The 16,713-nt window shown below is 35.1% G+C and overlaps 1 protein-coding gene across 20 annotated transcripts in view; it reads right to left on the reverse strand.

Annotated features, from left to right (window-relative positions):
• DLG2 (discs large MAGUK scaffold protein 2) overlaps window positions 1-16,713 on the reverse strand; it is a 1,981,735-nt gene that overhangs the window by 401,167 nt on the left and 1,563,855 nt on the right. For 8 of the 20 annotated variants that reach the window (XM_041730220.1, XM_041730217.1, XM_041730240.1 and 5 more), the window contains one exon: window positions 3,250-3,288. The exons of the other annotated variants lie outside the window; for them this stretch is intronic. In XM_041730220.1, coding sequence (XP_041586154.1) covers window positions 3,250-3,288 — 39 coding nt within the window. The remainder of the gene's footprint in view (window positions 1-3,249; window positions 3,289-16,713) is intronic. 20 annotated transcript variants of the gene reach the window in all.

The raw sequence follows: 16,713 nt of genomic DNA on the forward strand, positions 1-16,713 counted from the left end.
TTAATTTTGATCTAGTTTTATATTTGAATTAACACTAGGTCTTCAATTCAGCTCAATAAATATTTATTGAGCATCTAAGATGTGTTAGCCATTACAGAACTTCACTTTTTCATGTAGTTTTGTATCATCATCTTTGAAGATGATAAAATGCCTTTTACACTTTCATGCAAATTATTAACTATGATAAAAGACAAAGATCATGCATTGTAGCAAATCATCACCAATCCTCCTCCAGTTTGTTAGTCCAGAAGTTTTACTATTAAGCTTTCTTAATCAACATCTCTTTACAGATTAACCAGTCCTCTCCAACCCCTCAGTGACAAGCTGACCAATGTTCACAGCAAGTGGAATGCATATGTACAGAGCACTGAATCATGTACAGAATTATTGAATCATTATATTCTCATTCCTTCCATATGACTCATATGTTTCTAAGAGTCAGTTGTAATTGTCCTCAAATCTTTTTATTCATATTATACTCATTGTATAATGTAATTTAATGTTATAAAAATGAAATATGAATGTGTAAAAAGAATTGCTTCTATCAAGGATAAGTTTACTGATCTATAAAAACTTAATAAGCATATGCAGTTTAAAACATCAATGTTTTTGCACAGCAAAGGAAACAATAATGAAGGCAACCTAGTAAATGAGAGAAAATATCTGCAATGACAAATCTCTTAAGGGGTTAATATCCAAAATAAATAATATCCAAAATAAATGTCCAAATAAATAAATAAAAATAAATATAATATCCAATATAAATAAATAAGTTGGGTTATATACCACATTCTGCCACTGACTTTGGTAAACTGCTTCACCTTTCTGAACCTAGATTTTCTCATCTGTGAAAAGAGGAGGAGGTGGAAGGTTGAATTAGATGCTATAAAAGGTAAATTCCACTACTAAAGTGCAATCTGTTCTATGCCACCTTTGCCAGCTGTGCCTGATATTTTCCAAATCCATTCTTGTTTATCACATAATGTCAATAAGAAGAACTGAAACCTTAAGATTAAATTTATATAGAACAAAGGCATAGCAATGCAACTTTAATTAAAGGTGAAATCTTGCTTGCATATGATAATTGAGCAAAGAATGAATGATTTCTGAGTCCAAGATATAAGCTGTTGTTCTATTTAAATGGAAAAAATAATTTAAATTCTATCAAAGGCTGTTTATTTTTAATGTTACTTCAAAAAGGAAAAGAATTTTAGAGTGGACTCATATAACTCAATGCACTAAAAACAAATAATCCAATTAGAAATGGTAGGGGTGGGGGGCACCTGCGTGGCTCAGGTCATGATCCTGGGGTCCTGGGATCTGGGATCAAGCCCTACATTGAGCTCCTTGCTCAGCAGAGAGTCTGCTTTTCTTACTTCCTCTGCTGCTCCCCGCTTGTAGTCTCTCTCACTGTCAAATAAATAAACAAAATCTTTAAAAAAAGGTTAGAGGAATCTGAAGAGACATTTTTCCTCTGAAGAGACATTTTTCCAAGGAGACATACAGATGGCCAATAGACACATGAAAAGATGCTCAATGTCACTAATCATCAGGGAAATGAAAATCAAAACTATAATGAGGTATTATTGTACACCTGTTAGAATGGCTAAAATAAAAAACACGAGAAATAACAAGTGTTGGCATGAAAATGCAGAGAAAAGGGAACCCTCGTGTACTGTTGATGGGAATATAAAGTGGTAGAAAATAATATGGAGGTTCTTAAAATATTAAAAATAGAAGTAACATTCTATTTGGTCCAGTAATTCTACTACTGTGTATTTACCTGAAGAAAATGAAAGCACTCATTCAAAAAGACGTATGCACCTCTATTTTATTGCAGCATTATTTACAACAGCCAAGATATGGGAATGACCCAAGTGTCCATTGATAGATGAATGGATAAACGTGCAGTATGTGTACACACACACACACACACACACACACTGGAATATTACTCAGCCACTGAAAAAATGAGCTCTTGCAATTTGCAACAATATGGATAGACTAGATGATATAATGCTAAGTGAAATAAATCAGAGGAAGAGAAAAATTCTATGATTTCATTCATATGTGGAATTTATGAAACAAAAGAAATGAATGAACAACAACAACAACAAAAGACCAAAGATAACTCTTACATACAAAGAATGAACTGGTGATTGCCAGATGGGAGGTGGTTGGGGGCAATGGGTGATTAAGAATACACTTATCTGATGAGTCCTGAAAAATGTACAGAATTGTTGAATCATTATATTATACACCTGAAAATAAATATAATGCTGTATATTAACTATACTTCAGTAAAATTTTTTAAAAATCGAAAAGATACATTACCTGAAAAAATTACTAATCTAGAAAGACAATAATTATATATAGTTCAAAATGTTGCTTCCAAATTAGGTGTGAAGCAACTATAAAAGTCAGAAAATAATTATAAAATGATAATTTTTCACTTAGTGTACTTTTGATTTTCATTCTAATTTAACAAAACCAAATTGAAAAGCATAGATAAATTAAAGACATAATGTAAGAAAAAAGAAGGAGAAATTCATAAAAAAACGGGCCCCAGATTTTTGGCCTTCCTAATCGATATAGTATACTAAGCATTTTAAAACACTTAATGGACAATTTAGATACTGGAAGATAGCATCATAAAAAGCGTGGCCAAAAGTTGACAGCACTAGAGAAAATCTTGACCCTCACATATAAAATATGATGAGGAACACAATTTGTTAAGTGATATCAGACAATTTAAAAGTTATGATTTATAGAAAAACAGTATATAATACTGGACTAATTAAGATGATCTATTGAAAACTGAAATCATGGACAATGAAGAAATCATGCATTCAAACAGATGGATCTAAATATGAAAATAATGGATCAAATTCAGGTCCCTAAATTTTGCATGCCATAGTCAAAGATGACAGAAATGTGGTTTAATTTATGGTGAACAGCTTCAAACATGTCAGTAAAAATGTGGAGACTAAATAAAAAAAATTGGAGGACATTTATTAGGAGAAATTCTTCTTCTTTTAAATACCACTAAACTACTTATTTGTGCAACCATACAGTTATATTTTTAAAATTTAAGGTGAGGGGCACCTGGGTGGGTCATTCGGTTGAGCAACCAACTTGATATCAGCTCAGGTCATGATCGCAGGGTTGAGAGATAGAGCCCTGCCTTGGGCTCCATGCTGAGCACGGAGTCTGCTTAAGATTCTCTTTCTCTTTGCTCCTTCCACTCACCTCAATCCCCACTCACGTGAGCGTATGTGCTCTGTCTCTCTAAAATAAAAAAAAAAAAAAATTAGGTGAAATAATTATGGCACAAAGGTATCTTATCTTTTTCCTCCCAAATGATGACTGTTATGTCCAAACTTTTGACTAACAAATCAATAACCAGTATTGGTTGTATGGGTGATGAGAAATTCTATCTTATGAATGTCTAACAAGATTATCACCCAAATTTTAGTTTTCTCCTTATCCTTAAAGAATATCATGGGAGACCTCATAGTCTTCTTACAGGGGTGACCTAGAGAGGTTACAATGCATGACCAGAATGTGGTTAAGATGCATCAGAATGTAGATGCAATTCCTAGCCCATTGTTTTCTCTGTCCTGTCCCACTGTGACTTCTTCATATTGTTTTCTGTGACAGAAGTGCAATAGTATATATAAATATGACTGGCCCCAGTCTAAAACTCCTGGTCATCACTGTTAAGTAGCTTAAGACTCTTGAAGGTGTACTTGAAATGATGATCTCAGTATTTTCCCCTCCGGACGGAACTGATATGTAACTGGTTTCAAAGCCTTAAACGTCAGAAGCAAAATGTAGTATTTTAATTCAGCAGGCATATTTCTGCTTTTATTCATTTTGTTTCTGGATGGCGGACTGCATATCATTCTTACTGGTTTCTGTAGTATGCAAGTTGTATCTCAGTAGGTAATGTATGAACATGTTTCAAAAGCTCCTTTTTACACAGACTATTCTTCACAAGGAAAGTAAAAAATTGAATATATAAGAGCTTAAATCAAGTCTCAGCTAGTTCTACCAACACAGCAACTTCAAAAAGGAAAACAGTTTTTAATCTGGAATTTACATAAAGTATAGACAAATACTACAGAACAAATCAACAATTAGAGAAATTGGAATGAGAAGATTTTTGTATACTTCTTGTAATTTTAGGCATTAGTTGATATGACCCTGGGTATCCCTTTATTTCATACAAGAAACATGTTTTTTAGGATAGCACATTCTTTGTATTCTTTGACAATACCTGGGAAGCAGAGTTGTATGGAAAAAAGAACAGAAGTCTAGAAGTCAGAAATGTGCTCCTAAGGAGAGCTCAAAGGCCTTCAATAAGTCATCTCACTTGCCAAGTTTCAATTTTTTTCTTCAGTTTGAGGAAAAAACAATTGTTCTTGTTCTTCCCATCTACTATATGAGGCATAGATGGGAAACAGTATTGTAATGGGGAAAGGAGCATGAGCTTGGGAGTCGATGGTCTTGGGATAGGGATTTCTTATGCTTTTCTTAGTTAGGTTCTTGACAATCTTAAAACCCAAACACTCCTATCTATGTTTCTGTCATCAGTATAATGTAAATAATAATGCCTTCTCACAGATGCTTCTGGGGGGAAAGTAGAACAATATATGTGAGAGAAATTTTGTGAAGTGTGAAGCATTGGTAATAGGAAATGGAAATTACTTTCCAGGGAGGCAGTATCAGTTGGTCAAAAGGTGTTTAAAACTTGTGACCTGAACTTGAACCAATGGGCCTACAGAAGGAAAATAAGGCTAGAGCTAAGAAACATCGAGGAAATGGGATCTATAGGATTTGGCAATTGTATGTGTTGACTGAGTGAGGAGTCCAGGACAACTTCATGTATCAGAGTGGGGTTAATGGATCAATGGTGGTACTTCATACTGAAAAAGTAGTATGGGAATAACAGACTTAGGAGGAATATAATTATTTTAATATTGTATATGGTGAGTTGGGGAACCTGTGTGACATCAAGGTAGATATATCTCATAAGATAGGTAGATATTAGAGTTCGATCTTAGTAGACAGTTCCATTGTAAAGAAGTTCATTTTGAAATAAGCATTTGAAGTGCATTTGAAGTCATGGATTGTCCTAGAAATACTGTGATAAAAAAGACTGAAAGTTTGGGAGACCTGTAGACAACCAACATTATGACTCATGTAGAGGAAGATAAACCTGGAAAGAAGACTAGGAAGAAGTAAGTGGAGAAGTAGGAGGAAAACCAAGAGAATATAAGGTGATGGCAGCTAACAATGGGAGCAGGAGGATAGTTTCAAGAAGGAGAGTTTGGTTGACAGTTGGCAAAGACATTACAAAACTTAAATATGAAACAGAGGGGAAACTGGTCCCTGGAGTTTGGATTATATTCTGTAGGCAAAGAGGAGGTCATGAGTAATTTTAAACAATATTAAAATATAGTCATTTTTTTGCAGTGTAGAAAGAGCCCTCTGCAATTCCCAGGTATATAAAATAGCTAGAGAAGGGTTAGAGACAGAGAAGAGCTTTAAGAGGAAGTTGTTCTTAAGAAGACTAGTATGAACACCAAAGCTTCTCATCTGAGCTTATGTGGGACCAGTCCTCAGAGAACTTTTCTGTAGAGCAGATGGAATAATTATCTTTCCTCTGGCAAACCAGTGTAGGTGCCAAGGGGTAGAAAGATAGGGAGACCTTTGACTCTTATCATATTTCTGGGTTCTATTTTCAGTGAAGAATTGCTGATTCTTATTGATTTTCATGCAGTCAGCAGAAACCTCCAGATAAATGAAGGCTGCTTGGTTTGATGCAATCTATTAGTTTATATGTGTGAATTCATGGAAACTTCCAAATGTTTAGCCAAAGGGTGAGTTTGTTCTGCTTGACACCTGTAGTCTGAATTTTCCTCTCTATGGTGACCAGCGAAGTCATCACCATCATTGTATCAACAAGTGGTACATTTCCCTTCACTTTTCACTATTCATACTTCCAAGGTAAAAATTGCCTCCTTCTCTGGTACCCTCTCTTCGTGGAATATGTTCAAGGTAGTCATGCGGTCATTTATTCAGCTAAGCTGCTACTCATCAGAACTAAAACTCTGGACATAAAACAACATTAAAAAGTACAGTGCTTTCTAAGTCTCTTAATGTAGATTTTTAATTTGATCCAGTGAGGTGAAACTAGATGCCAGCTGCAGAATCTTTCTGTTTAAACAAATTCTTGCTTCCCTCAAGCATTAGTTTTACAACAAAAAACATATTTTTTTTTTTTTTGGTTTTTGTGGCTATGAAAAGCTTGGCAATATGTAGCATTCATAGGCATAGGACTACTGATGTAAAGAAAATATCAAATATAGAAATAGTGAAAGAGATTATAAGGGAAAGGAGGGGAACTGAGTGGGAAAAATTAGAGAGGGAGACAAACCATGAGAGACTCCTAACTCTGGGAAACAAACAAAGGGTTGCAGAAGGGGAGATGGGTGGGGGGATGGGGTAACTAGGGGATGGGGTAACTAGGTGATGGGCACTGAGGAGGGCAATGATGGGATGAGCACTGGTGTCATACTATATGTTGGAAAATTGAATTTAAATTTAAAAATGTTTAAAAAAGGAAAATATCAAATATAAAATATCAATGTAAGTAAAGTATCAAAACACTAAAATGCTTTGTTTTTGGATCTTAATGACAAGCTTCCAAATGAAGGAAACTTAGTTTTAATCCTCATTAATGAAAATAACTCTCTTAACAACTAAATTGCATGTAAATTACAATTCCGTGACGATCCAAGTGAGACTACTTGAAAAGGTATAAATAGGCTGGTTTTCTTCTTCACATTTCTTAAGATTTGTAAACAATTTCAATAAATAATCTCTTTTAAGAGGTCAAAAGTTTTAGTAGAGTGCAACATATTGGAAGGCTCAGACATCAATTCATCATACCTCAATTTCCCAAGCACCTCATCAGCCAATACCCAGTCATTAGCACCCACAATATGCAAAGTGCTACGCCTCATGTAATGAAGAACAGTAGAAGAAAACAAATTTCAAGCATTTTTAATATAATCTGCAAGACACTGGTCTACTCATTTTGATCATTCCAATTTGTTTTCTTTCAGCTTTTTAATAAACTGCAGCACTGTCCACTGGTTGTTCAGTACAAAAATCTAGGCATTTTCATTGATTCTTCACTTTCAACTATCATACTCCATAACCAATTCATTTTTAAGCTCTTTCATAACAAAAATGACTCCCACCTCCCCAGTACATCTGCCCTAATGGAAACAACACCTTCTCCTGTTGGAATGTTATAACAGCCTTCTAACTGGATTTTCTCCTGTCCTTCTAGCCACTAGTTATCATAACAAACTGTGAGAATACTGTTTTAAAGCATGAAATCAGATCATGTGGTTCCCCTGCTTATAGAAAACTTCCCAGAGACTTCCCCTTCCAATTAGAATAAAATTAAAAGTCACTTCCAGGGCTATAAGATCCTGCGGTCACTGTCTACCTTTCAGTGTTCATTGCTTATCACTATCCATCACTCCGCAAGTCTCAGCCATCCTGGCCCTCTTCTTGACTCACACATCCTCACTAGCTTCTAAGGGCATTTGCATTAACCACTTGCTATGCCACAGGTCTTCTCTTTCACTCGGGTTACAACTAGAAGGCTAGCTCCCCAGAGAGGTCTACCCTCTACTCCGGCTAAAGGCATTCCATTCTCATCCCAGGCAACTTATAGCCTCTTATATTACTTTATTTCTTTCATGGCACTTGTATTTATGACTCACTGAAATTATCCATTTTTTGATTACTGTGTTCACTGACAACCTTTTAAGAGTTGCTTCTATGAGTAGGAACACTGTGTGTGTGTGTGTGTGTGTGTGTGTTAGCATAGTTCTATTTGGATAAACTCATGAACTCATTCAGGATTCTTTAATACCATGATTTAAATCAAAGGTCATTATTTTAACACTACCTAAAACTGTGTATCTTTCTGAGATAAGGCTTTCTTAGACTTCATATTTTCCCCCTTGCCTTGGTTCTTTGAAATACCTAAGAACAATGTATTTACTTTATTTCAGAAGGACCATCCAGTCAAATCCTGTTGGGGATTATTGTGCTCCCCAAATTCATTTTATGCCTTATTCTGAGCAAGCCATTGGTTTGTAAATGCTCCTAAAGTATTTCATATACCTTTGATTTTTATCAAGGCATGACCTCATTCATTTGTACACTCATTCAACCAACATTTATTGTGCGCTATATATGGGCCAGGCAATAATCCATACCACAGTTCACTTAATCTATCAGCTCATATTTACTAAATTATTCTCCCTGTTGCTTTCTCATAACATCTCACATCCAGTCATCAACATTTCTGTGTCTACTAAAAGTCAGTACTGTGCCAGACACTATGAGAGATACAAACATGTATCCGTTCCTTCCATGAAGGATCTGATAATTTATGTGGAAAGATGAGTAAGTGATGAGCTAACCAAAAACGGGGGGGGGGGAGCAGAAATACACTGAGCGCTGTAACAGAGGAGATCTCACCCTAGTCTAGAAGTTAACAGAGTGGAGGAAAAAGGGAAATGACAGTTTACTTTTTTAAAGGTATTTGTGTATGTGTATTTGCTTACCCTAAAATTCTGAGAAAGCATTCCTTTTGATTTTTTTTTTGTATTTTTCTCTTGGGGTTTCAAATTTTATATATCCCAATAGGATCATTTTAGGAATGAGACAAGTTATAAATAATGTAAACATACTTGCATTAGGACATATTATGGTATTAAGTACTATTATAGCAGTGGAAATATTTACTAGGTAAGTGGAATTTAAGAACCAGGGCACATTTCCAACTGTGTTTTACTTTGAGAAAACTTCAGACATTTTCTTTGTTCAGGGCTATTTATTTATTTGAATATAGTTGACACATAGTGTTGCAGCAGTTTTAGGTGTACAAATAGTGATTCAAGAAGTTCACACATTATACTATCCTTACTATAAGTGTAGCTACCATCTGTGACCACACAACAGTATTACAATGTCACTGGTTATAGTTCTCATGCTGTACCTTTTATTCCCGTGACTTATTCATTCTGCAACTGGAAGCCTGTATCTCCCACTCCCCTTCACTCATCTTGCCCATCCCCCTATCTCCCACCTCCCTCCTCTTTGTTAACCATTAGTTTGTTCTCTGTATTTAAAGGTTGTACATGGCCCTGAAAACATGACATTTGACAACCAAGTAAAACTACAAATAAATCATCCTAAAATGATTTCAAGAGCCACAGTCCCTGATATTGCTCTTTGTCCAGACTGCTCCTATTTATTCTTTGGACTTAGTCTCATGCACAGCCAGACTGGAAACCTTTTCTAACCTTTCAGTTCTGTTTCCTCTGTACCCGGGCATACACTTATTAAGGCATTCCCCAGACTATAGTGATACACTATTTTTAAAATGGCTATTTTCCTAACTAAACTATGAGCTCCCTGAAGGCAGTAAGCATGGTGCATTACCACTCTACCCCCTCATTCTATGCCAACAGGAATCCTTGTTATGCAGTTTCCACTGGGATCCCAAAGCAAAAATATTCATTTGTGTCAAGAAAAACATTTGTCGTTGCATTTAATGAAACCAAATAAATATACCTGGGATTTTTCAATGGATAGAACACCCTTGACAAGGTAGAAAATGAAAATACACTTTTTAATAGGCCATCTCAAATTCAAGAAAACAGACAATGCAAATAAGGAATCTATTACCACTTAAAGAGTACAGTGGTAAATTTGAACTTTGAAATAAAATATGTGGTGGAGCTTAATATATGAAGATGACAACCAGAGAATTCTACTCTGCTCCAACAAACTTGTATCTTATTGGAAATATTAAGTGGAAATGGCAGTCATAAAAGTTACAGTGATACAAGAATTAAGCAGTCAGCCATGGCAGTGTTTACTGCTGTACATGGTCAGTGCTGCTTAAACAATGCTGTAAGTCATTAATGCAGCTGGGCACAAAACCACAGAATCCTAATCTGCCCACATGGAGATGCTCACTATGATTATAGTCAAATGCCATTTTAAAGTTAGTAAAAGATGGAATTAAAAGTTAGTTTGTAAAAGATGGAATGGCTATCTTTTCTTTGGTTAAAACAGAAAAATGAAGAAAATAGTTTTATCCCATAAACAAGTATTGTTACTACACCCTCTAGCTACTGGTAGTTTTTCATGGATAAAATATATTAAAAAATAGAAAAGTTAATCCAAAAAAGGCAAATTTATAGACAGAAAATAAATTAGTAGTTGTCTTGGGCTGGGGTGGGAACGGGAACTAATTATAAATAGATATGAGGGATCTTATTAGGGGCATGAAAATGTTCTAAAATTGATTTATGTTGATTGGATAAAGTTATTAAATTTATTGAATTATATACTTGAAGTGCATAAAGTATAAGATATATAAAATATGTCTATTGAAATTGTTAAAAAAAAGTTTAGGGCAAAATACAAAGCTTGAAAACTATAGCGCAAGATTATTTTTTTTTAAATGAGGAGTCATTAAGGACTTGTTGCATTTTTTAAGCTCTAAATTTCTAAGATTTTTACCAAACTTTTCATCTGATCCCACACAAGCAGAAAGCATCAAATTATATAGGAGGGTGGTCACCTAACAATGACATTCACGTTTAGTCATGCTTTCCTCTCTGACCTAAAATCAGAGAAGTCATTTGCGTAGAGACTTCATAAGCCACAGGCCACGAGGGCTAAACGGAGTTCAAAATAATGAGATATCCACCAGTATGTTGATTTTAGCTGCTGATATTTAGTTAATTCCTCATATCTGGGCCACGGATGATTTACCACTACAGTATTTGGAGTTTCATGGCATGGGAATAGACTGACAAACAAATGAAAAAACAAACCTGCCAAAGCACAGATTTAAAGAGAAGATCCTTAAGGAAATAATATTTTGTTTTTCAATTCCTTTAACTACTTCTGATTATAAACTGATATTTAATGAAACTACTAGGACCTGAAGTGTGTTTTCAATAAAAAAGACTCATACTTAAAATGTTAATTGTTACATTAAACTTCTATTTCATTGAGTCTCTAGTCTTCAAGTCAGCCTTTAAAAATTACTTGACTAATGAAATACAATTTATCATTGTAGAGAGCGAGAGGAGTAACTTGTTTTTCCAGGTCATCTTGGATGTAAAGGTCAAATTATTCATTAGATTGTTCATCCATTGATTTATTTCACAAATATACTGCATGCCTAACATGTGCCAAGTACTCTCTAAGACCTAGAAGAAAAGCATAGAATGTAATAAAAAAAATCCCCTTCCCCTTCCTCATTCAGCTTACATTCACATGATGGGAGTACATAGAGGGTAAAAAAACAAAATAGTAATTAAAATAGCTACTATTTGTTTAGAACTTACTATGTTTAAGGCACTTGGCTAATTGCTTTGCATACATCATCTCATTTGATCCTCTCAAAGGTTGCTTCGTCAACATTTTGCAGATGAAGAAACTGGGGTTCACAGAGAGGTACATGCTTTCTCCCTAGCAACAAAAACTAGTAAGAGATAGGATTCTCATTTACTCTCTCAAGCTTCAAAATCTGCTTTTAACTATTATAATTGTTGCTTATACAAAGGGCTTTGTGAAGGATCAGCAGTTGAATGATGACTGCCCTCAGAATTTGCTGATAAAAGTACTTTTTAGGAATTATAAGAAATAGTAGAGATCTGTGCTTAAATTTGGAAATTTTGGGTTGAATTATAATCACAAATTGTAAATTACATATAAATGCATATTTATATACATTTATAAATATATTTGTATACATGTATCTATGTATACACATACATGTATGTGTATGTGTGTACATACATGGTGCATATATAAATATAAAAATCTTTTATTTTCATGAAAATATAAATTTCTATCTTCTCAAGAAAGCTATAAATGAGTGGTTTTGTCAGGCTACAGAGCTTCAGTTAAAATTTTGTACCTAACATGGTAAGCTGTGATTTTGTTTTATGCAGATTCGTAAGATAAAGCCATAATGATTTTCTGTGTCATTAATTATAAGCTTACTGATGATGGTGAATTTTTCTCTAACAGTTTTCAGGAACTTGTGCTAATACTGATCAAATGAAATGAAGGACAGTCTTCTTCTTTTTTCATTTTTTTCTTACTACCACTTTCCATAAAATACAGTTTTAAAAAATAAATTTCATAGACAAGAATATTTTCCCCAATAATCCATTTCAATTTTCTCTGACCTAATTTTCTCCAATTACTTCTATGTTCTTGTAACATGACTTATCCACATCTGCTTTAGCTAAATACATCTTGTCTTTCCTCGATGTTAACACCTCTGAAATATTTACAGACTAATAACAAGGTCCTATCAATTCTGCTAATTCATCTACCAACTTCTTTTCATATCTGTGTATATCTCAGAAGATACATGAATATAGTATAATATGGGTAACATGGTATAAATTTTTATTTTAACAATCTTACCAAGTCTCATTAACAATCTTACCAAGTCTCATAAATATATGAAAGAGCATTTCTGTTCTGATCGATGAGGATTAAACAGCATGGCTCCCATTCTCAATTGTCAGATGGCTGAATTTATGCACTAAATGGAGTGTTTTTTTTATATATAAAAAATGAGGGTATTTTCAAGTTGAATCATTTGATAAAGGAGTGCCAAATGTAATAGTTTTTGAATACATGGTTGACTCATATTGCCAACTCTGGGTCAGGGAAAATTGTCAGCAAAGGCATATCCATCATGCCTTAGACTTTTCTCAGGAACTCTACACTCCTGGCTGGAGTCCTTAGTTTCATTTTCTAAAAAGTAACTGTTCTGGTGCTGATTAGGCTGTTTGCTCTTATCTCAGACCACTTGCCTATCCTTTTTTCTCCCCGGCTGGAAAAGCTCAGTTGAGCTGTATTCCTCTCTCCTCTGCATTTCCTGTTGTGAATTGATACTGGTTCTACCTCTAGAATATTCACATTGCTCTCTGTCTCAGAGTATACCTGCTATCATCACAGTGAAGCAAAGTGCAAAGTCAGCATACCTGGATTTGATTCAGGCTCCACCCCCAAATAGCTGAGTTACCTTGGTAAGTCCACTTAACTAAGTCTCAATATCTTTATCCATAAAATGGGAATAATAATACCTCAGAGAATTTTGTGACCTCAAATGTTATTTATGTAAAATATATTATGCAGGATATAGTAAGTACTCAAATAATAGCTAAATATTCTTATTATTCTCATCACTATTAACTTCCCACTTTGAGATTTTTCTCTCCAATTCATCCTTTGAGGTTCTATCAAAGTAATCTTCCAAAACACTAATTCTGCATATTCTGTGATATATTAGCTCTGGGCTACTCAGCATTTGTCAAACATATCACATTCCTTCATGTCACTAGATATTTACATATGGTTCCCCTCATCCTGGAATGTATTCCTCTCATATTCCTCTCATATATTCCTCTCATTCCCCTCATAACGCCATAGGTATTATCTTCATTTTGTAGTACCCACCATAAATCACCCGCCTACATTAGAAAATAAAATTCTAAAATGTTCATTTAAATAATAAGCTTGTAATGAATCAAGGATATTATGTAGATAAAAAAACTAATCTTGGGATACATTGAAAGAAACAGAGACAAAATGAACTACTTGATCTGAAAAGAACCAGGATGATAATTTTTAAAACATGCCACATGAGGAGCTATAGAAGATACTGGCAATGTTTAACCTGGAAAGGAAAAGGCTATGAATAACTTAAAAACATGTACAACACCCTTATATGGAATGGGCAGTGCACTTCCACTGAGTGGCCCCAAAGGGCAACCCTGAAGCCAATAGGCAGAGTTATGAAGAGTCAAAGAGGAATTCATGCCAAAGAAGCCCTTTCCAAGTACCAGGAGTATTGGAAGGCAGATTGAATGACATGAAGAGACTGAGTCTCCTGTTCTTGAGGATAACAATAAAAGGCCTGAAAGGCTAGAAGAGACACTGAAGAAGGCCTTAAAGCTCCAAATAGGTAATACACAAGACGAGTTGTGATGTTCCTGAGATGCTGTGACTCAAGGGTCCCATCTTCATGAGGCTTTTCCTTGCCCTCTTAGGATGATTCACACACATTTCTTACTCTCCATTGCAGTTGTTACTACTGTCATAACACTTTCCACACAACCAATTGTATCTCTACTTCACCACTGTAATGAGAGCTATTTCTGGATGGGAAATGTGCCATCAGCTTCCTAGTCCTCACAGTGCCAACCCAGCTCCTTTAACACAGAAGATACTTAATAACAGGAATTGATTTAATTTTATGTCCACAGGCAATTCATTCATCTTTTTAATGAGTTCCCTTAGCAGTAAACAGTTTTAAATGTGATGATCTAGCATTCTAACTAATGCCAGATAGTAAACTTCCTAATAATTAAAAATACAAAGATTACATTCTAATAATTAAAAATATGAATAACAATCTGAAATTTGATTTTTGGAATAAGTTGGAGAAAGCCCACTGAATCCATTTTATATGGAAGATATTTGGAAGTAGAAATGCACAAAGCTTCATCTAATGGAATACTCTTGCCCCTGATCTCCGCCCTTGTTAAGAATTTCATAGGAGAAAGTTTTTATGGTTTTAGAAATAGTGTTCATTGATTCTCAGTCTCAGAAAATGTTTCTGGTAGAATAAAATCCACTTTATGTACATATTGAGCATTTTATTGACATAGATTATAAACCTTTGCAATCAGGCTGAAGATGTTCCATTATTAGCAACATCCCTTATTTGAAACTGCAGGCTTAGGCCAAGTGGCAACGTCAGTTTCCAGCCTTTTCAAAATACTTCCTGTCATCTATATTGTAACTTCAGCACAGAAATGTATTTGCTTTACATTTTCAACCACTCCATGTCTTAAAATAAATGTTCCTTGATAACTGCCAAAAATTAGAAGCAAACTAAATCTCCTGCATTAGGAGAATGAATAACTAAATTATGGATATTATTGATGTATTGTGTAATCGTTAAAAATTAGTGTTATAAACATGAAATGGCAGTTTGAAAAAATGCTTATGATGCAAAAAATGAAGTCACAGATATAAAATTGTGTGAATACTTGTAGGTCTAATAGCTGTCAGAGTGATTTAATAAAAAGTTAGATCTAGGACACTTGGGGAGCTCAGTTAGTTAAGCATCTGACTCTGATTTCTGCTTGGGTCATGATCTTGGGGCTGTGAGATCAAGCCCAGCAATGGGCTCTGTGCTGTGTGGTGCCTGCTTAGGATTCTCTGTTTCTCTCTCCCCTTTCCCTTCGCCACCACCACCCGCAGTGCACATATGCTCTCTCTCTGAAAAGAAAAAAAAAAAAAAAATCTGATTGCATAATTCTTGGGAGACAAATTCTCTGTCTCTTACATTTCTACACATCTTGCCAACAGAAACACTGTCTTTGTTTTGAACTGTCTTTTCAAGGTTATTTGAATAGTGAACAGTTTGCAAAGATGAAGACAGTGTCTCTCTCTACAGCAGAGAGTAGTTTTGTTTATTGTCCAGCCTAATAAAGATAATGTCTTTCTTTGTGGCAAAGGCCAGGCTTACTGCTCATTATAAAAGATCCAGGTTCCCTAGGCTTGTGATTCCTCTCCTGTTAAGCAACCCACGACATGTGCAGGCATCATTTGGTAAAAATGCTGATACTGTTATTATGAGTAATAAAATCTGTTATCCATGAGTCTCACTTTTTCTGTCAGCATCCATGATGGTGCAGTAGTATCCATAATTTAACTGGTTAGATTGCAAACAAGGGGAAAAAACCTCAGATCTTTCACATTTCTTGACATTTATTCCCTTGCTTAAATTTGTATAACCTTTGAGTGGCATCCCATTTCATTTAGGATAAAATTGCTAGTAATAATAATAACAACAATGGCTAATACTCAATGAGTGCCAAATATTATACTAAGCATGTAATATGTTATATAATCCTCATGACAACGCTAAGGAGTAAATATTACTCCTTAGGGAGCTGATATCTTGGTAACACTGTTTAATATGTGAAGAAACTGGTATGCAGTTTCAGCTGTTCAGAAGAACCAAGGGGTGACCAATCACCCAAATCTATTTGTGAATCAACTTCCATCTCTTGGTCTGATTCTTATCCTATCCTTTGGGTCGCTGCTTAAATGAAACATCCTTACAAAAGGCTTTCTCTTGACCCTCCTCCAGTCTTATTTCCTCATGGCACTCTGCTCTTTTCCTTTGTAGCACTTTTATCACAGTTTATGCTAATTGTATGATTAATTAAGAGACCCTGTGATTGGGAAATACAAATCAAAACCACAATGAGATACCACCTCACACCAGTGAGAATGGGGAAAATTAACAAGGCAGGAAACAACAAATGTTGGAGAGGATGCGGAGAAAAGGGAACCCTCTTACACCGTTGGTGGGAATGTGAACTGGTGCAGCCACTCTGGAAAACTGTGTGGAGGTTCCTCAAAGAGTTAAAAACAGACCTGCCCTACGACCCAGCAATTGCACTGTTGGGGATTTACCCCAAAGATTCAGATGCAATGAAACGTCGGGACACCTGCACCCCGATGTTTCTATCAGCAATGGCCACAATAGCCAAACTG

This window comes from Vulpes lagopus, chromosome 15, assembly GCF_018345385.1.
Source record: "Vulpes lagopus strain Blue_001 chromosome 15, ASM1834538v1, whole genome shotgun sequence".
Lineage (NCBI taxonomy): Eukaryota > Metazoa > Chordata > Mammalia > Carnivora > Canidae > Vulpes > Vulpes lagopus.